General features: G+C 43.0%; 1 protein-coding gene across 3 annotated transcripts in view; it reads right to left on the bottom strand.

Moving 5' to 3' along the window:
• Positions 1–27,153, bottom strand: part of CACNA1E (calcium voltage-gated channel subunit alpha1 E) — a gene marked incomplete at both ends in the record, with an annotated part of 301,265 nt that overhangs the window by 247,489 nt on the left and 26,623 nt on the right. For all 3 annotated transcript variants that reach the window (XM_079696521.1, XM_079696523.1, XM_079696522.1), the window contains 2 exons: positions 24,397–24,536; positions 25,390–25,495. In XM_079696521.1, the coding sequence (XP_079552647.1) occupies positions 24,397–24,536; positions 25,390–25,495 (246 nt within the window). The remainder of the gene's footprint in view (positions 1–24,396; positions 24,537–25,389; positions 25,496–27,153) is intronic.

Consider the following 27,153-nt stretch of genomic DNA (forward strand, 5'->3'; position numbering starts at 1 on the left):
ACTTATTAACTAAGTTACATATTTGTAATCATGCCCTGTGACAAAGCAGAAAAAGTTGAAATGGTCTCAAGCACCAATACCTAAAAATCTAAAATGCTGAGCTGGCAGGGTGGGAACCAAGTGGCCAACATCCAGAAACCCACATTTTTTTAATTACAAAAGAAAGCACCAGGATAGAGGTTTCTATCCAAAGATTGCTATATGACCTTCTGCAGACCAACTTTTTGCTGTCTTTTCATTCATTCACCATGTATTTTTTTGTGCCTGTTATCAGCCAGCTCTGTTGTTAACTCTGAGAAAAATGATAATTGCCATTTTTTAATGAATTTAACACATTTCAACTACCATGTTAAGTGCTTTACATGTATTAATTCAATAATCCTCAAACTAACCCTATGAAGTAGGTAGCCACTTATTTGGGTAAATACTTAACCTCTCTGTGCCTCAGTTTCTTCATCTATGAAATGGCAATAATAATATATATCATAGGGTTGTTGAGGAATTAGATGAGTTTATACATGTAAAGTGTGAACTTAGAATAATGCCTGACACATACTATACTTTCAAATATTAACTAAGTGTCACCACTATCACCACCTGGTTGTGAACATAAGAAAACTGAGGATCGGTGAGATTAGAATAAGTTGTCCCAGCTTCTCTCTCTCAGACAGGCAGACAGCGCACACACTGTGGCCTCTTCTTCTTTCCAATTCCTAGAAATCATTTTACAAATACATATAATAACCACACTGGAAAGCAAGAAGGGAAATAGGCCTTTGGTCAACTAGAGATTGTAATGAATGCCCTTAGGACAGAAAATAGATGCAATTTGATTTTTAAAAGAAAACCACAGCTCCCAGACCTCAGAGCAGGATGCCACTCCGATAAATGCAGGCTCGCTCCGTGAGTGCTCCTGTCTGCAGATGGTGGACACCAGAGTCCGGAGGGATCCAGGGGTGACCAACAGGGTGACAGTGGGTAGAGGAGCAGTAAGATCAAGCACACATTTTACTCTCTCCTCCTTACCCTTCTTCCCCTTCCTTACCTCCTTGGACCAGGAAGCAATAAAAGAATGTCTGCCTATAAGCCAGGGCAATGGGCATGGAAGTTGGGTGAGAAAGTGGGGCAGTGCCCTTTGTGCCTTTCCATGCCTGAAAGGAACAGGCGACTGGCCATCAGAGCGACCCACCCAGCAGCAGGTTGCATCCCTCCACACTCTCACTAGACTGTTAGCCTGTTAGCCTCATAGTCTAATGTCCCTTCAAGCAGTTTGCACAAACAGATATGACAGGTGATGTTACAATCAAGAACCACAAAATACTTGAGGAAATTCAATACCACAAAGTGAGGAAACAAACTCAACAAAGAACTTACACTCAATGAGAATGAATACATATAATTACTAGCTTAGGGGAAAGTGTAAGAACATTACAAGCATTTTTAAAAATTGCTAGAGATAGGGCAAATAAAGATTTCAATAACTGAAAATTTTTTAAGTGGCTAAATAAACTGAATGGTAAGATAGACAGTTGAATTAGAGACCTGGAAAATAAAACTGAGCAGTGTTCCCAGAAATCAACACAAAGCAATAAAAAAATAAAAAAAGCAAAGTTAAGAGATATAGAGGATATACAGAAAAGTCCCAACGTTATATATAATGAATGCTAGAAATAAAGAATAGACAAAATGGAGAGAAAGCAATATTAAAAAGAGAAAAAAGGAAGGAGCAATTTGAAGGAAGGAAAAAACAATTCAAAAGTACTTCCCAGAATTAAACAATAAAGATATGAATCTCTGGATTGAAAGGGTCCCCCAAACTGGCATGAAAGATAAAAATAAATAAATAAAACCCATCATGTAAAGCACATATTAGTGAAATTTTACACCACCAAAAATAAGGGGAAAATGCTAACATTGTGTAAAGAAATAATCAAGTTCATATTAGAATTGTCATCAACTACATGGGATAAAAGACAATGGTAGGAAGGTTTAAAATTTTAAAGGTAATCATGTGTGTGTGTGTATGTGTGCGTGCGTGCATGTATGCATGTGTGTGTGTGTTGAAATGGAACTGAACCTTTTTGTAAAGAAGAAATTCTGGTTGCATTTTGTTCAAAACCAGTTGGAGATCTCTTTAGTAGCTACCCTTTAATATTAAGGATACCCTTAAATTAATATTAATATTAAGCTACCTTTAAATATTTAACAGATATTTATGCTGATGATATATAAAGATGTAACTTTTACATCTTCTTGAACGATTTTCCTTTTATCAGAATGGAATAGTCATCACTGTCCCCTTTAATGCTTTTACCTTAATGATTTTTTAAAAACCATTATATTTCTTTTTTATTGAGACTTTCTTTTTATTGACATTGTCTAGCATATTTTTTACCACCCTTTCTATTTTCAATTTTCTAATATCATTTTTATTTAGCTAAATCCTTTAAACATAAGTTAAAATTAAATTAAATCACAGTTTATACTTTAAAAAGTAAGTTTAATCTATTTACATTTGTTCTGATTGCTATTAATCTAGGACTTATTTCTACATTCATATTTTCTGTTTGTCTTATTGTTTCATTTCTCTCCTTTCTTGCTTCTTGATGGACCTTCTGGATTTTCTATATTACCTTTTTTCTTTACTGGTTCTATTTGTCTACAGCTTCTATTTCAACTTAGGGAATACTAGACCTTGCTGGCTGTGATTAAGAATTATGTGTACCTTGCAACTCCATGAATTTCCATTCCATAGGCTTCTTAATTTAGTAAAAACTTTATTTCTACAATAACACCAATATTATACTAAAATCATATGCATATTATCACTCCAAAATAAATGTTTATTGTTTTTAATAAGAAAAATGGTTATAATTTTTTAATTATTTAAAAACAAGGTGAAATTTTTCATTTTACTATACTCCAATAAAAATTAATTTAAAAAGCAATATGTACTCTAAAAGTTTATTGCTAATGCTAAACTTTTAAAATGAATTTTCAATAGCATTCACAATAATTTCAGTGTTTAACCTTCTAAAGAATGAACTTCCAAATCCTTTGAGTTTATAAATTAAATGAAAATACCGAGCTATTGGTGAAATTAATTTAACTGTTACTCTTTACTTACTTTATAAAGGGTATCTACAATAACATATAGTGTTATAACAAATATCTGTCTTGATGGTGAAGCTTTAAAAATATTGCCTTTAATATCAGAAATAAGATATGAATGCCTTCTATTACTGCCATTATTCAACATTTTCCTAGAAGTTCTAGCTAGTGTAATAAGATAAGAAAAATTATATAGAGTGCATGAAATGGAAAGAAAGAGATATAATAACACCTATTTGCAGTTGATGTAATGTTCTACATAGATAATCTAACAGAATGTCAATTAAAGAAAGGGTTTGACATGACTGGAGGGTATAACACCAACAAACAAAAATAGTAACATTCCTATACACTAGCAATGTTTGATTAGAAATCAGCAGTCAGTGGGCAAAAGATGTACTATTCACTAAATGAAGTTGGAAACCTATGGAAAAACATATAGGTATATTCATACTTCACATAATAACACAAAAATAAATTCAAGAAGGATTAGAACATAAATATGACAAGCATAATCTTAAAATAGTACTAGAAAATATAGGGGAATATCTTTATGACCTTCCTGAAAAAAGTCCAAATGACCAATAAACATACTGCCATATCTTCATCAGTCTTGCATTTTACTTATACACTGCCTCTGTCTCAACTCCCTAAAATAAAACATGGAGTCTGACTGCCTAAGAAAAAAATGAACTCTGTTTAGGTAACAAAATTATTTTTTCTTAGCTGGCTTCCAAAGATCAGGGTATATTCAGGAGTCCCAATTTTTCCTTATAAAATGACTAAAACTGAGAGGGTTTGTAGGTGGAGAATGTCGCTCTTCTACAAGCTAGGCATCAGTCCTACTGTCTCAGGCACACAAATATTTAATGACAGTTTTTGAAGATAAGGAAAAGCTATAAAATGAATGATAACCAGGTGTTCTCTGTCTTCAGTGAAGGAGATATATGAGGAAACTGAATAGCGTGGCAGCAGAAAGTAACTAGGTTAAGACTCTGGGTTAAGAAAAAAAATGTCCCTTGACTAGGAAGGTCTGAAATACTGTATCGCAAAGGGAGGAAGGCAACATACCCTCTTTTTTCAAATGCTTTGAAAATCAAATTAACCATTCATCTTGGGAAGAGTGAATAGCTGGTAAATTTAAAGGGGATAAACTCCGGTTCCCTGATTAATCTGACCAAAACCAGAACCACCGATCTAGAAGGACTGAAATGCATACACACACAGAAAACCTTGCTTTCCCGGGAGAAGCTCCAACCCTCTCACCTTTGCTAGAACACAGAGAGGAAAGACCACATGCAGTCTGTTCTGCCCCTGGGGGATGGTCTGTACCATCCCCTCCACAGAGCCAGGGAGAAACCTCTGACCTTTTGTAGGAGGTGCTGATCACACACACAAACACACACACACACACACACACACACACATGTTGCCCCACCATATGGGCCATGAATCATTCACAAAGCTTCTGAATCAATTATTCATCCAAACCAAAGACCAAACACTTTGCTAATTGTCCAGGAAGGAGGGGTGAAGGGAGACTGATGGAAGGAAAAGGAATCTGAGCCAATCTGACAATTGGCAGTATTAATACTTCATTTATTTTAAAGAAACAACAACAAAGCACAAAGAGAAAGCTTCCTCTGAGTTAACTGGATAACTAATATGGGATATGAGCTGAAAGAGAAGAGGCCCTCCCCCCAGAGTCCTGATCAAAGCACTCCACCCCTTGGGACCCCATTCTCCACCTTTAGCCTCCCCACCCTCAGCTGGACTAGCAGCTCAGCACCCACACACACCACTACTGGGCCTAAGGTTCGGCCAAGGCCTGCATTTTTACTCCTGCTGCGTGGGCTGAGGGTGAGAAAACACACCAGGGCAGACTATGAAACTGGAGTTCAAGGCTTCAGCTGGGTCCATGTTTCTCTCCCCACCCGCCCCACTCAGCTCCATGGGCAGATACCAACAGACCCTTGCTTTTCACCTCCTTATTCATCCCGCCTTTGCTGGGCATTTATTATGAGTCTGAGAAAACCCAAGTCACCCTAGGGAAGAAGGAAGGAGTACATGTCCCATCCTCAATCTCAATGCAGAGACAAGAGGGCCACAGAAATAATGAAAGAGGAAACACAGCACCTGCTGATGAAGTGAAAATGCAGCTAAGTGCTTAGGGAGCCTGGAGAAGGGGGTCTATCTTGCTGAGGAGTCAGGTCTTGAGCTGGTTCCCACAGAACATCATGGCACAGATTATTAAAAGGCACGCAGGATATAAACAAAGCAGGGTGACAGCAAGTGAAGGAATACAGAAAGAAGCTTCGAGATGGGAAAGGCACCTCTGAGTCTGGCCCTGCTGGGGTAAAGGAGACTTCAGTGACAATAATGACACAAGAGGGGCAATGGGCACGAGGCGGGGAGGAGATTCAGCTGACGGGTGTCCGGGATGCAATGCTAAAGAGTTTCTTTTCTTCTTTTCCATACCAAAGAGGAAAGAAAAGATTGTCAAAAGGTCCTGATCAGGAGAGAGGTATACAGAAAGAAATGATTCAACTGCACGTGTGATGACAGAGGGGAGCTGGGGCAAACCTGTGGCCAGAAGTCAAGTTATGATGGCCTTGCAGGGCAGGGACTCACTGATGACAATCCCAGTGAGGGGAGAGATGACAGAAATAGGCAGGAGGAAAATAAGGTCTTGGGTTGATGAAGACATCAAACGTAACAGAAATGTCTACATGACGGGAAGGCTAATAAAACCCAAATAAATTCTCAAACTTGTAAGTTCCTTAGAGATCATTTAAAGGAATGGTCCTAAAATGTGGGTCACAGGCTCCTTTGATAAAAGCTACGGACCTTTTTCCTGGGGCAAAATGCTCATATATATTAAATTATTAAATGATTTTAGGTGATGCAAGACTCTCTAAAGCCCATCCATCCAAACTTTCCAGGCTGCAGCTGGGGTTGTGGCTCTGAAGGGTCTGGTGGTGCCTGGAGCAGATCCTAGTATTCCTGACACGCGTCAAGGTCATTTCCTTGTAACCACACAGACTACTGACACCACTGATAGAAATGGTGATGTTGGAAAAGGTGTCATTTTGTAGGAAAGAATTTAATCAAAGAGAAAAATCAAGGAGGTAGAAAAAAATAAATAAAAACTGTGCTGTGAGAAGTTACCTTTCTGGAATGTCTCTGAACTCAGTTAAAAAAAAAAATCACCCTTTTTTCAAATCCCTTGATGTTTGTTTTTGCTTTTGTTTTTAATACACAATTAAATTTGGAGGAGATGTGCCCTTCAAAAATCATCAAACAGGCTCTCCTTCCTCCCTCCTTTCACATAAATACAGGGAAGATAGTCTCAGCTTACCCCATTGGGAAATGGGTCTGCCTTCAAATAAATAAAGGCTGAGTCGCTGTCCTTGCTGTGACAAATTCATTTTCAAATGTCCATCTAAGCCCAGGATTTGCATTCCAGAAATGATGACCTGTGGGAGTTTATTCCCAGGAAGTTCTAAGGGTTGGGTCCTCCTGGAAAAGACAAAACCAAACCGGTCAGGGTTGGGGGCTGAGGACGCCACTGAGGTGGAGAGAAGGAAAGAGACATCGCTTTGTAGCAGTTTACAGAAAGGCAGGGAAACCCACCCCTAGAACAAGCTATGGTAATATTATAAACCAATGTTACATCAATTAAAAATAAATTCTTTTAAAAAGGAAAGAAAAGGCTTTTAAATCCTTTTAGCAAAATCCCTGATAAAGAAAAACAGCTACTAAGAGAACACAGCTGTCATGCTGTTTGCATTCAAGAGTTCTTCTTAGGATAATACATGATATGGTGGATACAGATGAAAGTATAGATGCAGATGTACTTTGACACAATGTCAGGCAAGGATATATGTGACACATCGGCAGGCACACATACGGGCAGATCATAAACCATAAGCCTGTGCCTATCTTCTTCAAAAGCTGTACAATTTGATTCTAATTCTTATTCTTCTCTTCTCTTCCATTTCACCTCTCCAGCCCAGCAGTGCCCAGGAGCACCATCAAACTTTAATGGGCTCCCTCCTCTGCAGCACCATGGCCTGAATATAGATAAACTGCATAAGGGGCCTCCATGACTCCTCCTATTGATGCGCAGAAGTCAGGAGGAAGGTAGACAGGAAAAGGCGGCAGAAGCAAGGAAGGTACCAGACACTCTCACATATGTCATTGCTTTTAATCTCCTCAACACTTCTGGAAGGCTAGCACTGCTCTCTTTGTAGAGCAGAAGATTAAGACTCAGGATGGTTACAAACTAGCCTTACCATCATACCAAAAATAAGGACAGGCACTAGGAACGGATCAGTTTTGATCTGGATGGGCTTTCCACTACAACAAACAATTTCTCACTGGCACTGACTCAGTTTGACAGTCAAATTGTCAGTGATACAGTAAGTCTTAAAAATCAACTATAGGGCTTCCCTGGTGGCGCAGTGGTTGAGAGTCCACCTGCCGATGCAGGGGACACGGGTTCATGCCCCGGTCCAGGAAGATCCCACATGCCATGGAGCGGCTGGGCCTGTGAGCCATGGCCGCTGAGCCTGCGCGTCCGGAGCCTGTGCTCCGCAACGGGAGAGGCCACAACAGTGAGAGGCCCGCGTACCGCAAAAAAAAAAAAAAAAAAAAAAAAAATCAACTATAAACTCAGCATCAAGTTTAGTGCTGCTATGTGTATTCATGCTTACAGCCTGCAAAGGAGTGGGGGAAGTGATAGGGAATAAAACAAAAAAGATAAAAAGTAGTATCTCCACCATAAGACAATAATTTGGTTGACAATTATAAGAAACTGATTATAAGATTCCGATCAATACAGAAAAAAATAAGGAAAAGAAACATGAAAAAGAATAAGATCTAATGAATAGCAAATACTATACAAATGAAAGCAGATAAATCATTTATTATAATAAATGTTAATGTTTTGTGTTCTTTCAAAAGGGGAAAACTCAGCTGTATAATCAGAAAGCAACACACACACACAAAAACAGAACTATCATAAGATACTGACTCCAATTTACTTGTTGTAGTCATGCATAGTTCACTAGTAAACATCTGACTTCTCAACCTTCTTTGTGAAAACTAAGGATAGAAAAGACATCAGTAAACTAAGAAGCTGGTTTTCCCTCTGACACTGGCTCCTGATCCTCTGTCCTACTGGCCACAGAGTTTGGAGTTTGACAGATGTTAACCAGCAGTGATATCCAGGCCAACATGGACATTTTATAAATAGCCTCAGCTGGCTGACTACCACTGGGAAAACAACACAAAAATAAAATAAAATGAAATAAACTACTTGCTTCTCATCCTTATCTTCAAAGCCTGATCAAAAGAGGTGGCAAAAAGTGTTCAAGGGCTGCTGACACCGGCTTCTAGTATAGGTGCCAACAGTAGCATTAGAGCAAAATGAAACCAAATTCCCAATGACCTTCCATCTCCTCCTGATTTAACTCTATCACTGTCCCTCTTACTACTCACAACTATGCTGTGTACACAGTAAGCACTTAATAAAAGGTGGGTAGACAAAGAGATGGAAAGCTAAATGGACAGAACAGATTTATTTGCAAACTTTCCTCCTGATCAAATGGTTTGAGCACAAATTAAAACTATCTGTATACAGATGCTATCTCTGTATCAGACTGACACTCCTTGAGGGCAGATATCTTATTACTTATCTTTTTCATCTGAATACTTAGTAAAATGTTTTATACATGTGTAGGAAATATTGCTTGAATCAACAGATATTACTAATAATCAGAAGAAAACATTTATTATATACCACTATCTGTCCAACAATTTACATACATTTTCTTTTTTAACCTTCATATAGACAATGAAGAGGTCACTACCTGTCCTCCAAAATTGATGCTCACCTTTCCACAGTGTAGCGTTGTTGCTAGGAAGCAGCTGCCCAATTAGAGATTAGATCTCCTAGTCCTTTGCACCTAGGTTGAGTCATGTGGCTGGTCCTTGCCAATGAGGTATTAGTAGAAATTATGTGTGTCTCTTCTATGCCAATGAATGTAAAAAGTTACTGTGCCTTCTTCATACTCTTTCTGTTTCTATTGAGATGTAAACCATGAGAACCTGGAAGATGGCAGAGCCACCAGACAGGAGGAGACTGGGTCTCTAAATCACCAAGTGAGAGAAAGCCAAGAACACACTGACCTATTCAAGGAGACAGAGATAAATCTATTGTGCTAACCCACTGAAATATAGGGGTTTGTTTCTTAGAGCAAGTAGTGGTACTCAATCTAGCACATAAATCTTGCAACAGAGGTATTTTAGACTTAAAAAACAACAACAAGAAGAATCCAACAGGCTAAATAACTTGCCCAAAGTCACATCCGAATGGCAAAGCTGAAGTTCAAGTTCAGGTCTACCTAAACCTAAAGTCCTTAGTCTTTTCACTAAGGTATGATTTGATGTTGGTAATGGATGGGTACACATCTACGAAACAACCACTTCTCCCCTCTACCAAGTGCAGTAGAGGCAACACCAGGCTAAGCTTCCTTATTCCTCCCTAAGCCTGGATAGATGGTAAGTTCCATGAGGGAATGGACCATAACAGTTATATTACTGATATAGTCAGCATCCAATATAGTGCATGGCATTCCATATTTACTTAATAAATAATGCATGATGGTTTGTTAGATGGATGAGTGGATGGATAGGTGCATAGGTGGATGGGTAGGTGGGTGGGTGGATGGATGGATGGATGGGTGGATGGATAAGTGGATGGGTAGACATATGGATGGATGGGTGGATAGATGGATGGATGGATGGATGGATGGATGGATGGATGGATGGATGGATGGATGGATGGATGGATGGGGAAGAAGTATTACTAGGAGAAATCTGGTGAAAAAAGGACTAACAATCTCTTTCCCCCCATCCCACATCCTCTTGCAGCAAGAGCCAAGGATGCTGAGAGTCCTTATATATACTATTATACCTTCTTTCCCTGTTCAGTTCCCCACAAAGTCTCTCTCAGCCTTGCTATGAATCCATAAATTTTCATTGGTGAATTTCAGCGAACAGATTTAAAGAGCTAACATTGTGCTCCTTTATCAAGCAGAAATCAAATCAAGATCTATAGTCAACCTGAAAATGCTTGAGCAAAAAGACATTTTCTTTTAGGACAGTAATACAAGGTGTATATACCCACAGGGTCAAGAAAAGATGGGCAAGCAACCACCAAAAAAGACTTAACTATCCAAGTTACCTTGGATCAACAGTGAAAGACAAAGACTCCAAAGGCTAACTATGGAATACCTAATCTTGGATACAGATCTGGGTATCACTGGCCCAACTTACATCTTTCCCTTCTAGCCACTCCTAGAGACTGAACCACCTGACCAGAACTAGGTTGTGTCCTGATCACACTGTGCTGAGCTGCCTTAGGTACAGATATATATACATATGTATTCTACTCCAATCAAACCATTTCGTTCATGAGTGCACGCACTGGGTCTAACTTCCACTTCTACTTCCCCTCCATATCTATACCGCCAGACTGAATACAAGAAATTATAAGCCTGACCAAAATCAGGTGTTAGCAGTAGGCAAGTAACCTCCCAACCAGAGACAAGAGTACGAGGCATACACGAGAGTTCAAGCTCTCAAAGCCCTCTCTGGGCCTCAGCCCCTTCGTTTGTAACAATGGGTCACACTGGGTCAGCCATTCGTACCCTTTCAAGTGTGAGGCTCCTTTTTTAATGTCAAGAGTCCAAGACCCACTTGACCCTCCCAGAGGAGTTATTTTGTTAATATAGCCCCATGACAACTCTGTCAGACAGATATTATTATCCACCACCACCTCCCCTTTTTTACAGAGATGAAGGCATTGAGACTTACAGAAGCTGGATCATTTGCCCACAACCACAGAGCTAGTAAACAGCAGAGCAGAAACAGGAATTCAGGTTTGCTTGTCTACAGAGCCCAAACTGTTAACCGCTATGCTATACTGACTAAATGAGAAAAACAATGCCACCATTTCTTCAAGAATGCTTCTAAATTTATTTATATCTAATAAGTTACAATGGCACCCACACACATTTTAGAAAAATGATACTGTGGTACGTATTTGTGGGAAACACTATTCAGGAAACAGCCAGTGCTAGGTGCGGCCATGGAGCTGCATGTCCACGGCAATAATGCCAGAGGTCTCTTAAGGTGTATTCTTAAGGTATATTCCTGCTTTAACTTTCTACCCGTGGTCCTAAAATTTGAATTCCTGGGTGACTTCAAGGTGCTTAGCTTTAGTTTGGTTTCAGATCAGTCACAGCTTGGGGGGAGTTGAAGTACTCATGGAAATTCCTCCTCCTTTATTTTCAGTAGTAGCTGTTCAAACTTTGAGCTATCAGATTCCCAGTAATGAGAACCCTCCTCATATACGGATTTGTTTGCTGGAGAAGAGGGGTTGAACGTCAGACTCACTCTACAGACAGAGCTCTAAGAAGGAGTCTGTCAGAATTAGCAACACATACAGACACACACACACACAAATACACCACCTTCCATGGCACCTGTCCTCAACTCACCCAGTCTTTTATTTTGAACCAGGGTGAAAAATGAAACCAGAGAAAGGTTAGGGAGAGTAAGAAGAGAACAAAGCAAGAGCGGGGAGGAGGAAGCTGGAACATTAGAGAGATGGCTGCACTCATGTGAAGAGGGGATGTGAATTTAAGTACTCAGTGGGAAAGCCTGGGGTAAGCAGTGAACACCTCCCATCGCTAGCACCAGAGCCCAGCTGTGAAGCCTCCATCCGGATGACCTGTCTCTAAAACAGAGAACACGACACTTACTCAGAAAAGGAACTGGGAGGGAGGCCTCTATTTCCTTTTTCCAAATGAGAAGTGGGAAGAGGGTGAATTACAGGGCATTTTGAGCTCCCCCCAGAAGGGGCCCCTAAATCACAAAATGGTATATTTATCATGGTTATTAACCAGAGTTCAACTTGGATCCAGATTCAGCATCATGATGTGTCATGGGCTTAGAAAGCAGGAAAAAGAGAAACATCCCATAAACAAGCATGTGGGTTGGCTTGATCTTTTGACTATTGTTCTATGAGAAAAATAAAAATCATAATAATCATATAGCAGTGTTCTCAGAAAAGCATTTTTAAAATAATATCTCTGCTGAACATCAAAAATAAAAGCCCACACACTCATCAATTCTTACCCATTATTTGAATCAGTAGATGCTCAGAGTGTGAACCCAGAAGGCAGGACTATGTCTTTACTCTGGGCAGGGCTAACAGATTTTTAGCATAGGATGGGCTAGATTATAAAGTCTAGAGACTGGGTTTTGGTACAGTTCCAATAGGTTAAACAAAATTATAGTTGAGGGCTAGTGTTGGAAGGAGGAGGCCAGAGGAGAGAGGGAGGGAGTCTTCGAAAACATTAATTCTATCCTAATTCTGAGCATACTTGGAATCATTCAAGGAAGTTCTATTTTCTCAGCGAACATCACCCATCCCCAGTCATTTTCTGCAAATATGTCTACTTCCCTGCTTCAAACCAGTCAATGGCTTTCCATTAAACACCCTTGGTGATGCCAATGAGACCCTGAATGATGTGGCTCCTCCCCCTCTCCAACTCCCCTCAGGTTACTGTCGCCTCAGACACTACACGTTGGGCTCCACTGGCCTCTCTGTTTCCCAGAGCTGCCAGGCCCTCTCCCACCTCTGGCCCTTTACACCTGCCCTACCCTCCACCTAAACCCTCCTCGTCCTGCCCCCTTCCCTCTCGTCTTCTCTTCCTAGCCAAAGGCCACTCCACCTCCAGGTTTCAACATTAACATCAACTTCTTGACCTCCTTCCCCTCAGATTAGGTTAGAGTCCCAATTTCAAACCCTCCTGGCACTGTTAACACTTCTCCTTTGCGGAACTTTATACACCATTGCATTTAAATTTAATTTACTATCTGTCTTCTCTGCTAGACAGCAAGCTCTAAGACAATAGAAACTCTATCTCCATCCAGGGCTGTACCCCTTATAGTCAGCACGATGTTTGGAACATAAGAGGTCCTCAACTAATACTGGCTGCCTCTAGCCTTCCCTCTCCCTTGTCTTCTTCTGGCTCCTCCTATGTCTTTCCCCATAATTCAAAGTTTCAGATATGGGGGCTAGGGATGCTTAGCTCTGAGTGGGCCGGGGCCAGGAGATACATCATTCTGGTTATCACCCCTCATCCAGAGTTTTGATTAAGTCTCAACAGCAAAGATACCCCAAACCAGTTCTGTTTCAGCTTCAGCTCTCCATGGCCAGTCATGTGGTCCTAGACTAAGGAACGACTCCTCAAGGACCCTCCTGGCCCTAGAGGGTTGATGGGGGAGGAGGTGAGATGCATGGAACCACCCAGTGACGTAAATCATGAGACTTCACCGCAAATGTCATCTGAAGTGTGAAGCAGCCACACCTGTCACTCTGCCTCCCAGTCACTGTCCCAGAGTTTGAGGCCAGGGAGAAAAGCCATGACCTTGAGCCCCTCTCCTAACCATTCTGTCACCAAGGCCCAGGCTCCTGGTAGCCGAGACAGAAGGAAATGAAAGACAAGGGGAAGGACATCAGAACTCAGCCTTTCCTGTCAACTCTCCTCAGAGCAAGGACTAGAGTTCTGTGCATGATCCTTCTGATGGGACATTCCTCCTTGGGGGGAAAAGGGCATTCTCTTCAGCCTTCCTTTGTAGCACTCAGAGCGTTCTGACTTGTGTGTGTTTGTGTGAAGCGGGAGGCCAGAAGATGAAGACAAAGACACGGAATATTAAAAAAATAAAAGTAAGGGGCTTCCCTGGTGGCGCAGTGGTTGAGAGTCCACCTGCCGATGCAGGGGACATGGGTTTGTGCCCTGGTCCGGGAGGGTCCCGCATGCTGCGGAGCGGCTGGACCCGCGAGCCATGGCTGCTGAGCCTGCGCGTCTGGAGCCTGTGCTCCACAACGGGAGAGGCCACAACAGTGAGAGGCCCGCATACCGCAAATAAATAAATAAATAAATAATAAAAGTAAGAATATGGGAAAATGTAATATTTTCATTGTTGATAAGGTTAAAAATGAAGGCCTTTGTTTCCGCTTTTACTTGGAATTTCTTTGCTGTTGTTGATAATAACCGTAGAAGGATTTGACTTGTTCTGATAAAATTAGATACTTCTAAGAGGAAATAAGATATATCTCACGTCCAGTCTGGAGTAAACTTCTGCCTTGAAGCAAAATGACAACTAATAGGAAATTTTTAAATCAGCCACAGCCTTGGAATTTGCAGTAAGTTGCAGTGAAACTTGTCTTTGTAGTTGCAACGTTTACGGAGGTAAATGACTATTCTGAATGAGCTACAGAACTACAGTATTTTGAATATTTTTAAACATCTTTTTCAAAAGGCACTCAACGTGCTTTGTGTGTATTTTAACATTTATCTTCATAATATCACTGACCTGGGCGGGAAAGTATTTCTGCTCATTGATTTCGTATTTTGCTTCATTGTCTTCCCAAACACTTTTGCTGAGGCGGCTGTGCTGTACAGTAGACACCACACGGGCTTTAGAATTGCTGATAATACAATGAAAATGCCAATCTTTCCCCTTAGTAAGTGTTTGGCCCTGAGCACGTGACAGCCTCTTTGAGTTTTGAATTCCTCATCCGCAAATCGGAGATAATATTTGCCTTGATTTATGTTTCTATACTTAAAATGATATATGCAAGTGCTGACAATAGTATATGAAGGCTTCCACATTTAAAATAAGACATGTGAGCTCCTGGTAAAATGCGAGCCATCATCACCAGTATCAGCATCATCATTACTGTATTTGTTTATCGCAAGACCTGGTGAGGTAGCTCGTGCAGGTGCCACCTTCATTTCATAAATGAGGTTTCATGAGGAAAGCTGAGATGGTTTAGGTATCACCCAGTATCACACTGAGGTATCAGAGGGAGAATGTATATTAGAGTCAGGGCCAGGACTCAGGGCCCCTGAAATCATTTAGTCCACTAAACTAAACTCTGTTTCCATATAAGTTGCATATATATATATATATATATATATATATATATATATACACACACACACACACATATATATATTGCTATATATATATATATATATATATATATATATATATATATATATATATATTCCAGCCAACCAATTACAAAAATCATTTATTTCTTAACACCCCAGTTTAATGGCCTGAACACAATCAAGAATCTTCAGATTCTCACTGCCGGGGAGCGTAGAGCATAGCTGCAACCAAGTCCTGGATTTGGAGTTAACAAACCAGTATCCAAGTCCCCGCTCACCACGTTCCAGCTCTAAGACCCTGGACACGTGGCTTAGCCACTTGGGCCTCAGTTTTCTCTTCTGGGAAAAATAATAAATACAGAAAGTGGGACAAATTTATCATTCCCCTAGGTCTAAAATTCGTTGGTTAAGTGTTAGTAACCTTAGACTTAACCTTCCTTTATATGTTCTCCTTAAGCCCCGCACACCCTCTTTTTCCTTTCAGCATCTGCACTGCTTCCTGTGTTAACCACTCTGCACTCCTCACACCTGCTATTTTCTGACTCCAGGGAATCATACATTGAATAGTACTGTTGCATTTCGCATTTCACACTGAACTGTGGACTATATTTACAGTACAGACAGAAGTGCACAAAAGCTCTATCCAAAGGAGGAAACGTGTATCACCCACAGAATGGAAATGTAAACACTCCCTTTAATTCTCAAGTCTCCCTTGTAAATTTAGAGAATGAACGTTTATGCTATAGCCATCTCTGCTTTGCAATCCTGCCTTGGAATTTTCACCCCTGCTGCGCTCTTCCACACACAGTCATGCACATGCCTAAGACTGTATGCACTTAACAGCCTTTCAGTGGCAGCTCCAGGCCCAGGGTGGTGGTCTGGCTTAGAAAGCATCTGGCCCTCATTTCTTTCCCTTTGTTACCCTGAATGAATATAAAGCCAGAAAAATACTCTGAAACCAAACCACCCGGGGTGTCTGGACCTTCCTCCACTTGCTCTGGCTTTCCTTCCTCCTTGTTGACACCAAGACCAATTCAGGCCCCCACTCAGTTCTCTCCAGGTTGAGCTTCTATCAGTCAACGGAGGTGGCAAGAAGCAATGTTTTAGGAAAGAGAAACCATCCCAACAGCAATGTCTTACACCCAGAACACAGTAAGTAGTCAATAAATACCTGTAGAATGAATCAACAATCACTCTCAATACCGAAAAAGGATAGAGTACATATGTAAGAAGAAATGACCTCCCACCCAAGGAGTAAGCCCAGCTCAACTGCCTGTCAACTACTACCTGGGACTCTCATCTGGGGTCTCCCTAAAAGAACTGGGTTTATCATTAGCACAGAGTAAAGAAGAGACCTCCAAGCTCCACATTTTGCCTTGTGCCTACCTCTCCCCTGAATCCAAATTCCATATCCTAACTCTATCTTTTCCATCATGCACCCATCTGGAGGGAAATGGAATTAAAAGAGAACTAATGTTCTGACAAACGGAGATGCTGCAAGTAGCAGCTGTGTTCCCCCAAAGTGAAGCTAGAAATGAACGAGGAACTGGTGAGGAGGTGGAGGTCTTTCAGACAAGCAGCCACCAACTCTGCTGGGAGAGAGAACTTGAGAGGCAGTCGGAGCTTAAGGACTAGCGAAGCACCCCAACGTCAGCAGGAAGGCACCGAAGACCTGGTTTCCTTCTACTGACTCGGGTCTTCTGAGTAGCTCCCAGCCCCCCATATCACCTCACTCCGCCTCAGTTTCCCCGTCTCTGAAAGGACAAGCTCCAATGTCTCCTCCCTCTACCCAGCCCTTCCCTGTTCTCCACCTTCCTGCTTCGCCCACTTAGAGCAGAGAGGATGAGTAAAAGACAGGTCTGTAAAATCTCGCCAGGCTCACTGGCACGGAGATGCTATATAAATACCAAGTGTTATCATACTATTACCACAGAGATTTAAATTGGGCTGGGGGCCCCGGGGCTGCGTTCACAACACCTCCCGCACATTCTCAGCACTGGAGAGACGGTGCTGGAGAAGGAAAACTCTGCTTTCCTCGATCTTTAGCTGCTCGGGAAACTCGTGTATTAGGGCAGCCTCCTTACAGAAACCCTCTAAAAATACCTACCGATGTATATTTAGCTCCAGATACCATCCTCCTACCAACAGGCTCTGCTTGTGCCACTGGTGAGAAGGTGGGGACATCCAATAGCAGCTCCCAGCTCTTCTGCAGCATCTCCTCGGGCTCTTCTCCTCCCCGTTCCCTTCTCCCTTCATCCTTCTTTTCCCTGCTGGGTGATGCACCTCCTCCCAAACTGCAACTAAGGGTATGGCCATGGCTTCCCTCTCCTTTCCATGCCCTTTCCTCAGCGTTAATTCCAGGATGACAAAGACCTGTGCAGCATCCAGCACTGAGTTAGAACTAATCATTCCACCCCTGCTCAATGCCTTCAGTGGCTCCCCACCGCCTTCTGGCTACAGTACAAGCTCCTCCTCATGGCCTCGGCTGGCCCCTGCTGACCTCTCTGGGAGCATCGCTCACTATTCCACTGGCCAACTCCCCAGAAGCATCCTGCGTGCTCTCTCTCAGCTTCAAGGATTTGTATGTAGCATTCTTTCTCCCAGAGAAGCTCTTCTCCTTCCTTGTCTAAGTCCTGACGGCCTACCCTCACATCCCAGTTTCAATGTTACTTCCTCCAGGAAGTTTGCCCCAGTCCCCAGAGCTAGGTTGGATGCCCTTCTTCTGGGTTTTCATGACATGCGGCCTCCTGGTGGGGACACTCAGCCCTGCCCCACCCACATCTAGCACAGTGCCTGGCACATTGTGGGTCGTCAACAATGTCCCTTGAAGGACTTGAAGGAAGACAGAGGGACAGGTGATCACCTGGGCCCTGGGGTGATGGTCTTGGTAGAGGAAGGAGGCAGAGCCCCAGGCTCAGATACACTTGCCCACTCTTCAGAGCCTGTACCCATGTTCTTGCAGTTAAGAAAATAGTCAAAACAGGTCCACACAGAAAAGCTGGCAAAACTGATAGTAAAGCATGTTCTGAGCAATAGGTAGAGATATAAAGATATATAGATATAGATACAGATATAGATAGAAATGTAGTCTTTGCAATATGGCTCAATAGATGGAAGCTTTCATTACATGGCAAATGCCAGGTGAGACATTCTTCTGCTCTTTCTGCTTCTTTCTCCATACGCCTCCCCCAACCCATAGCCACCTCTAGGAAGTTGGGTCTTCAATATTCAGCCCTGACCCCAACCCTGCACCTATCACCCAGGAAGCAATTCCCAAAAGGTAACACTGCAAACCTAGTAAATAGGCCCAAATGATATGAAGCCCAATATCTTACTCACCTAGAGGCTGAGTTCCCAGCTTTCATTTCTCTAATGGAGTGATCAGGATGTGAGCAGCCAGGCTGAGTCATAGCTACATGAGAGAGATGTAGATACTGCCTGGCTCAGCCAGACCAAGAGGCAGGACTGGGAATAGGCAACCCCTCCACACTGCCAGCCCCAGGCTGCCCCCAGCACTCTCCTTTGTATCCTATCGGTGACAAGACAATCTGGGATGGAACAAGTGATTCCATTCTACTAGCATGTATTAAGTACCTACTCTGACCAGGCACAGACATGAATAGGGTTCAAAGACACAGTCCTGGCCCTCACTTCCCTGTTCCTACCCATGGGTTAGGAGTACCTTTGAGTTCTCATCCTCCCCTATCATTGCCCATCTATTCCAGGGACTATGACTTATTATTAAGACTAATATATAATAACAACTTCGAGTAATTTAGAATTCTCCAGGTGGCCTAACAAATGGTTCAAAATAGCATCTCTTGAATTGTTACCAGTACAAGAGAGATTCCAAGTTATGTAAGGTAATAATTTGTTAAAAGAATAGCAAATTCCACTGTCTTTTAGAAGAAATGAGAATACATTGACCCTGGTGTTTCTCAGTCCCAGAATTTGCTTGAGTATTCAACAATACACGTTTTGTTGAATAAATGAATGGACGGATGGGTGAATGAATGAATGAACAAGCCAGTTAATGAAACAAGCTGGAACTTCGGGTTTAGTTTTTATGTATTAAACCATGAGAGTTAAGTAACGTGCCTTCTTAACCACAGAGCAGGGAGTCGGTTGTATTCCAAGCCCACAGAGAGAAGTCTTAGGATGGACACTTGGGGCTCTGGTCCTCTTCAAGTCATACGTGAAGCCTCAGCTCTGGGTCAGGGACATCTGCCTGATTATGCCGTTCCCTGAGCCCATTCCACATTGCTTCAAGGGGACCAAAGGAACATGGAATCACAGAGCTACAGAACCACAGAGCCTGTGAGGTTGTGAGGTCACTGATGGTGTGGGGAAATGAGCGTTGAAGAAGGAACTTGGATCCAGAAGATACGGGCTCAAGTCCCAGCTCTAGTACCTCCTAGTATATCACATACCTTCTCTAAACCTCTGTTTCTTCATCTATAAAACAGGGATAACGAGATCCCATTTTGGGGATTATGAGGATTAGGTGAATAATGTACATAAATTAACCTTCTGAACCATGGAACTCCCTCAGCTTACAGACCTAAGAATTCTAAAGGTTAGAAGGTCGAGCGTACAGGCAGAATGTGGTGGCCCAGGTCTCCCAACCACCCATCCCTGAGCAAAAGGCAGTGATGAAAGGTCTTTGGCTGAGCCAGCTGTCTGGCACCTCAGCCCCCCACCCCTCCACCTCCCATCACACACTGAGAGCTGAGAAGTTGTACAGCCTCAGCCTGAGGCGATGTCCTGCTCTAGTATCTGTCACTCCTCCTGTGCGCTGGTGGCGGATGTGAGGTGACACCTGGAGCTGAGGTAAGAAGTCAGAGCAGCCAGCACAGGCTGCTGCAAGGGCGGGTGTCAGGAAGCCTAAAGGAGGGGCTGCACCGGGCAGAGGTAAAACACCAGGCTTGGGTCAAAGGGCACAGTTCCAACTCCTGTATCTGCTGTCAAGGAGCTGGTGGTCTTGGGCTGAGCACTTAACCTCTCTAAGTACTGGATGACTCCTATCTAAAGCCTGATCTGCCTGCTTCCCTGGGCTGGTATTACAACATATTCACTGCATCTAAGACCCCAACAGTTGTAAGAGGCCCCATGGTTTTATTTACTACTATGAAAGACAAACGCTGTCAATTAAACTATATCATGCCATTATTGTAGGACACGGGCTGATTTTAGAGATGCTCCAGCAGGAGAAATATGCATTTTAGAAACCATGCAATGTGGTAGATGAAAGCATCGTGTGAACAGAAGACAAAATCTGATTACCCATTCCTGCGGGGCAGAACCGCAACCCTGAGCTCGGATCTCAAGAGGGCCAAGCCCTCTCCCTGGAGAGAAAGAATGAGTAGCTGCAGGAGGAACAGGGGCAAAGTCCTATTGGTTCAGATGGACAGCAGTCGCCTTTCAGCAAAGTCTGAAGAGCACTAAGAATGGGAGATGCCCGGGCTGGGGGGAGAGAGAGCAGAGAGCACAAGTGACTTGGCCAAGGGCTCAGCACCTGCGCCCACTCGTGTGCACCCCACACATGCAGGCGAGGACACAGAGGGCCTTCTTGGCCATGCTGACGAAGGACTCTACAAATCTGCCCCTTCAACCACCTGGCAACCCTCATTTGAAGGCAGTGCTTATGGCTCCCACCAGCCTTCTCTCGTCCCATCAAATGGCTGGCCCATTTCCTCCACCTTCCCTCACCCATCCTGGTTCCCAGGCCCCACCCCAGAAAGGCAGATTCTCCTTTAGAAGTACTTCAACCCGTCAAAATGTCTCTTAAAATGTGACATCCAAAAGACGTACATTGAGCATCTTTAATAATTATTTATAATAGCCCAAACTAGAAAGCAATCTAAGTCTCAGATAATTGCAAAAATGGAGAAGTAAGCTGGGTACATCTATTTAACAAACTGCTAATCAGTCCTTACAGATTTTAACCAAAATATGGAGTACTATGTACTATGCCCATACTATACTGAGAAAAGGTAGCACAGTTACAGGCATTGAAAGGAGAGCTTGCTTAACATTAAAGGGGATGGAAGGAAATACCACAAAATAATCAGGAATTTTTCTTAATCAGTGACTGCTTTTTTTCTTTTGATTTTTCTGTATTTTCCAAATTTTCCTTAATGAACATAGAATAGTTTAAAATAAAAATAAATAGACTAGATGAGAAATTTCAAATGGCCTCTGACACGTATAGGCCTCAATGAGACCAAGAATAGAGATATGGGAACATATGTATAACTGATTTACTTTGTTATAAAGCAGAAACTAACACACCAATGTAAAGCAATTATACTCCAATAAAAATGTAAAAACAAAAAAAATTCATGCAATTGTAGCGTATAATCCATATAACATTACAGTACTCTTCTTTTAGACAGAATCATATTTCTAAAATGACTCAGACTCATTTAGGCCTTTTACTGTACATATCTTCCTTGACGTGCAATGAGGTTACACCCCGATAAACCCATCATAAGCTGAAAACACATTTAATACACCTAACCTACATCATAGCTGAGCCGAGTTACCTTAAACATTCTTAGAACACTTGCATTAGCCTACAGTTAGGCAAAATCATCTAACACAAAGCCTATTTTTTAATAAAGTGTTGAATATCTCATGTTATTTATTGAATACTATACTGAAAGTGAAAAACGCAATGGTTGTTTGGGTACACAATGGTTGTCAGTGTATCGGCTGTTTATCCTCGTGACCTCAGGGCTGACTGGGAGCTGTAGTTGCTGCTGCTTAGCATCACAAGAAAGTATCATACTGCCTATCACTAGCCCAGGAAGAGATCAAAATTCAAAATTCGAAGTACAGTTTCTACTGAATGCGCATTGCTTTCACATCATCGGAAAGTCAAAAAATCATAAGTCAAACCATCATAAGTTGGGGATTACCTGTACAGTATATATTATTTATTTTAGGGACATTTAAAACATCACCCAGTTATTAGCAAAAGTCAAAAGATAACAATTGTCGGTGATGATGTGGAGAAAAAGGAACCCTTGCGCATTGTTGGGGGAAATGTAAATTGGCACAGCCACTATGGAAAACTGTATGGAACTTCCTCAAAAGAATTAAAAATAGAACTACCATATAATCCAGCAATTTCACTTCTGGATATATATCCAAGACAATGAAATCATTATCTTGAAGAGATATCTACAATCCCATGTCCATTGCAGCATTATTCACAATAGCCAGATATGGACACAACCTAAATTTCCATCGATGAGTGAATGGATAAAGAAACCGTGATACAGGTACACACACACACAGAGGAATATTATTCAGCCTTTGAAAAGAAGTAAATCCTGCCATTTGCAACAACATGGATGAACATGAAGGATATTATGTGAAGTGAAACAGAGAAAGACAAATGCTGCATGATCTGAATTATATATGAGGTCTAACTTTTTTAGAAGCCGAAGTCATAATAACAGAGGAAGGAATGGTGGTTACCAGGGGCTGGGAGTAGGGGAAAAGGGAAGATATTGATCAAAGAGTACAAACTTTCAGCTACAGATGAATAAGTTCTGGAGACCTAGTATTCACCATGGTGACTATAGTAAATAATAATGTATAACACACTTGAAATTTGCTAAAAGTGTAGATGTCAAGTGTTCTCACCACCAAAAAATAACAAAAAAAGTAACTATGAGAGGTGATGGATATGTTAATTAGCTTGATTGCAGTAATCATTTTACAGTGTATACATATATCAAATCGTCACACTGTACAACTGAAATATATTCAGTTTTTATTTTTCAATCGTACTTCAATTAAGCTGGGGAGAAAACCCCATAAAACATCATCCAGGTGTACTGCAGTCTTTGACCATGTACTTCTGAAACACTATGCAGAAGGTGTATCTTTATACACTAAATCACATTTTAAATGCAGTAGTAGAATTTTCTTTTAGAAAAATAACCTTCAGAAAATCCTTTTGTAAAGCAACAGACATTTTTAAACATAAAGAGTCATCTCCATCTACTTATCAGTTCCCTATATTAAAGGGTTCGATGCTTGTGAGCTTCCATTTATACATTCTAGTCAATTACCCCTTCAACTTTTTCCCCTTCACTTAATCACAATTGACATGAAGGTTAAACATATGAGGATTCTGTCTATTGCAGAAGACGTAATGAAGAGATGCAAATAGTCTCAAACTCACTCTTGTCAGATTCTACCTACGCCCACTCCTCTGGCTATTCCCTGGGTGTGTGGGGGGAAGGTCCTCTTTGCTCCCCTCTGCCTTTGGTCAATCATAATGGTAGCTCATATCTCCCCACTCCTCACTTTTCTACTCCACTCTCATCTTGTCCTCACAGGTTTGAACAACTGGGCAGCCGAGTAAGGGAATTTCCATGCCACACCCCTTGCTGCCACACCCACACAGGATCCACCTGGCCTGGACTGCTCCCCTCCCCTGCAGGTACCAAGAGCAACCTGATACAAAGACACACAAGAAGCCACAGAAGCCCAGGGAGGCAATGCCCATCATCACCAGTCCCAAGGTCCATCGCATATGCTGTCAACAGTGCTGGATCAACCCCAGTATAGGTATACTATATTCATTTACAAAAGAATAACTATCGAATATTCATATAACTGTACTGCCATCATATATGCTGCTTATGACACAACGCATTATTACTATGTTAATTTTCAAAGGGATACGATGTCAGACATTTTCGTGTGATTCAGTTTTATACCTCCTCATATAATAAATACGTATAAATCTGTAAATCGTAAAAAATTCTGTTGTCAGGACACGAGTCTCAATTATCAGTTCAGAAAATATACTTCGAGTCTTTTCCAACCCCCAGAAGAAAACTGCACCTAATGGCATCTTCTGGCCCATTTTGCGGGGGGCGGGGGGCGCCCTCAGGCTAGGGCAAGCCACTTGCTTTAGTGAAAAGACTCACTTGGAAACGTCTCTGCATCCCTAGCCAAACACAGAATGGGAAACCAGAAGCAGCAGCGGCCAGAACTTGGGTCCATGGCCTCGGGTCCATGGCCTCTGCCGAATGCCACGTGCGTCTCCAGAGTCCTCGCACTCCCCTGCAGGTGGCTCATCTATGGCTCAGCCCCATGGGAATCTCACCCTTGAACTTCCTCCTCCACCGAATTCTGCCTTCCCTCCCCCAGGTTCCTCGCACCAGCCGCTTCGGTACCCCACAGGCTCCTCCACACGCAAAGACGAGACAGGAAGAGGACTCACCCACTGAGGACCACGATGAAGTCCATGACATTCCAGCCATTGCGGAGGTACGAGCCCTTATGGAAGATGAACCCCAGGGCTACGATTTTGATCCCAGCTTCAAAGCAAAAGATCCCAATGAAATACGGTTCTGTCTTCTCCTGTGGGATGAAGAACAGAGGTGCTGGTCAGAGAGGACTGTGCTTCATCAGACACGGGCCAAGGCACACCCTGGCTAGCTATCCTCTCTGCTCTGACATTTCCTCTCTCCTATAGGACACCTGGACGTCTGCGCTGAGCCAGCCCCATGTACGGGTGAGGGTGCTGCGGGACTCTCGGAGAGCACAAGAGCAAGGGAAGCCAGCTGCAGAAATGGATGGATGTGGGTCTCATGCCCAGGGCCGGCCATCTTCCCACGACAATGACCAACCGTGCTGGCTTTGCCTTGAAGGAGTCAGCTTTCCCATTGCTGGCCTTCACTTATGTTGGAAGCTTAAGAGTTCTTTCTCATCCACGGATTATCAGGCTGGAGCCACTAACCCGTACAATTGGATTTTAGGTATTTTGTTTGCCCTCTTTAGAGGGAATACTTTAGACACATGGATGATTGCTTTATAGAGAATACGGACAAACGTTTAGGAAGTTCAGAACAGTGAATGCACATAGGCTTTGAGCATCCTTCATGCTCTCTCCTTTACTCTCCCTCTTCCTCTCACTCCCAAAGTCCCTCAGAAAGAGGAGAGAAGTGTGTGTGGGCCCCGTGTCCTCCCTTTCTTCTTGCCTGGCTTCCATGCAGTGTATACACAGAACTTCCTGGGAGCAGGAATTTAAAAGGTCAGTCCTCTTGTCTTTATGAATCCCAATGGGACTTGTTACCAACTTGTCCCTCAGCAAAGAACGAACTCACAGAACTGTACAGAAGGGAAGGGAGCCAGGTGAAGAAGCAAAGGAGAAGGGAACCAGGCAAGAGGAAGAACAGGGGGAAAGAAAGATGAGAAGGAAGGAGGCACCTACCAGTCTGCGGGACATTGGGGTCTTGTCATCCTCAGGAAGATGCTGCTCCAGGGCCAAGACGATGCAGTTGGCAATGATGGTGGCCAAGATCATGTACTCAAACGGCGTGGGAAAGGAGGAGTTAAGAAACACATTCACCAAAGAGAGAGGGACACAGCCTCCAAGATGGCTGTGTACATCAACACACAAACTTTATCAACCCACACTGTGTCTGTGCAGTCTGCATGACTGATATGAGCAAACAGGCAGGTAGGACAGTGGGTGGTCCTTAGCATGTGGAACTGTAACCATTTCTGATTAGGCTCTGAACACAAAGTATCTTCTCAAGAAAAGAAAGAGTGTAGCCAATAAATAATATATTAGACATATGGTAGACACTCCAGATACTTAGTGAATTCAGTGACATATCCAGGAATTAACCAGGACTAAAAAGGGAAGTGGGACGAAGGGAAGAAGAAACACTGATGCTGTTGCAGGCTCCCCGTTCTTCTCAGTCTTCAAACCACCGGACTGTATAATGATGCTTCAGCAAGGATCCAGCTGTGGCTGTTCGTTGCTGCCTCAGGGAATCACATCTGTAGTGCCCTCTTCTAGAACCTCTGCTCGAATGAACAGAAGAAGAGCCCTTGGAAAAGGAACAATTCTCTCCATGAGCTCCCTTTTATTTTAATACCCAATTCAGGAAAATCTATAATGGGGCCAGGAGAAACTGGCTTTGTCCCACCTTTCTCTCTCCTAAGCATCTACACCTATAGGAAACAGACAGACAAATCATTAGTCTGCATTCAGGGCAGCGAAGTCGGGGCCTCTAGGAATCAAACTACAAATGAATGGATAATGAATTCAGGCTTCGTTTTCTGTTGCATTTTTCTGAAGACAGGTGAGTGGGCTCCCTGCGACGTTTTGAAAAACAGGACTACGATTCTAGGGCCAGCATCCTTGACTCCCGCAGAAAGGTTGTGCCGTTAAGCCCAGGGGAAGGCCGGAGGGGGGGACTTCTAGAAAAGAGAGAGGGAATCACCGGCTCCAGGATCACTCTGCACGTGGGATTTCATTCTATAACTATGGTTGTGACAAACAGAAGTGAGCTGTTGCCACTGGCCTTGCTGAGCAACCTGGGATCTGGCAGCTTCTGGAATCCAGGCGGGAGAGATGAGTAGTAAGTCTGATAAAGTGGGGGGAAGGGAAGGGATCTTGTCTCCCCACACACTCAAGCTGGTTGTGTAGGATGTAGGGCCCAGAGCCCTCCCTAGGGAGTACAGAAGGAGGGCAAATCATAAACACGCCCCCATGCCTCCCCATCCCCTCCAGGACATGCGTGTCAGTGAACATCAGTGGCAAAGAAGCACTCGCAGCATCTCTGAGAGGGGTTAGGGCAGAGGTGGTACGTGCAAGATGTGAGCTGCCCCAGCGGCTGCTCTAGTCCTGGTGCTGGAATGGGAGGCTGCAGGGGGTGAGATGGCCGGCCGCGTCCGAGCCTTCAGAACTGTTCATTCTCATTTAGCAGCACCGCTCCCCGCCCCCTGCCCCCATGCAACCCTGAGTCACAGCCCATTCTCCAGCAGCTGGCCATCCTCCCTTCCCACACACCCCAACACTCACACGGGACTCATACCCTGGGGACAGCTCTGCTGGCCTCTAGAACCCAGCCACCGGATCTGAAAACTGAATGGATGGGGCTCAGAGGACCTCAGAGCCAGCCTCCTGCCTCCATACCCTACTGTGCTGGCTGAAACCCTCTCAGTCAGAGGGGAGCCTCATCAC

The sequence above is a fragment of the Hyperoodon ampullatus genome, assembly GCF_949752795.1.
Source record: "Hyperoodon ampullatus genome assembly, chromosome: 2".
Taxonomy (NCBI): domain Eukaryota; kingdom Metazoa; phylum Chordata; class Mammalia; order Artiodactyla; family Ziphiidae; genus Hyperoodon; species Hyperoodon ampullatus.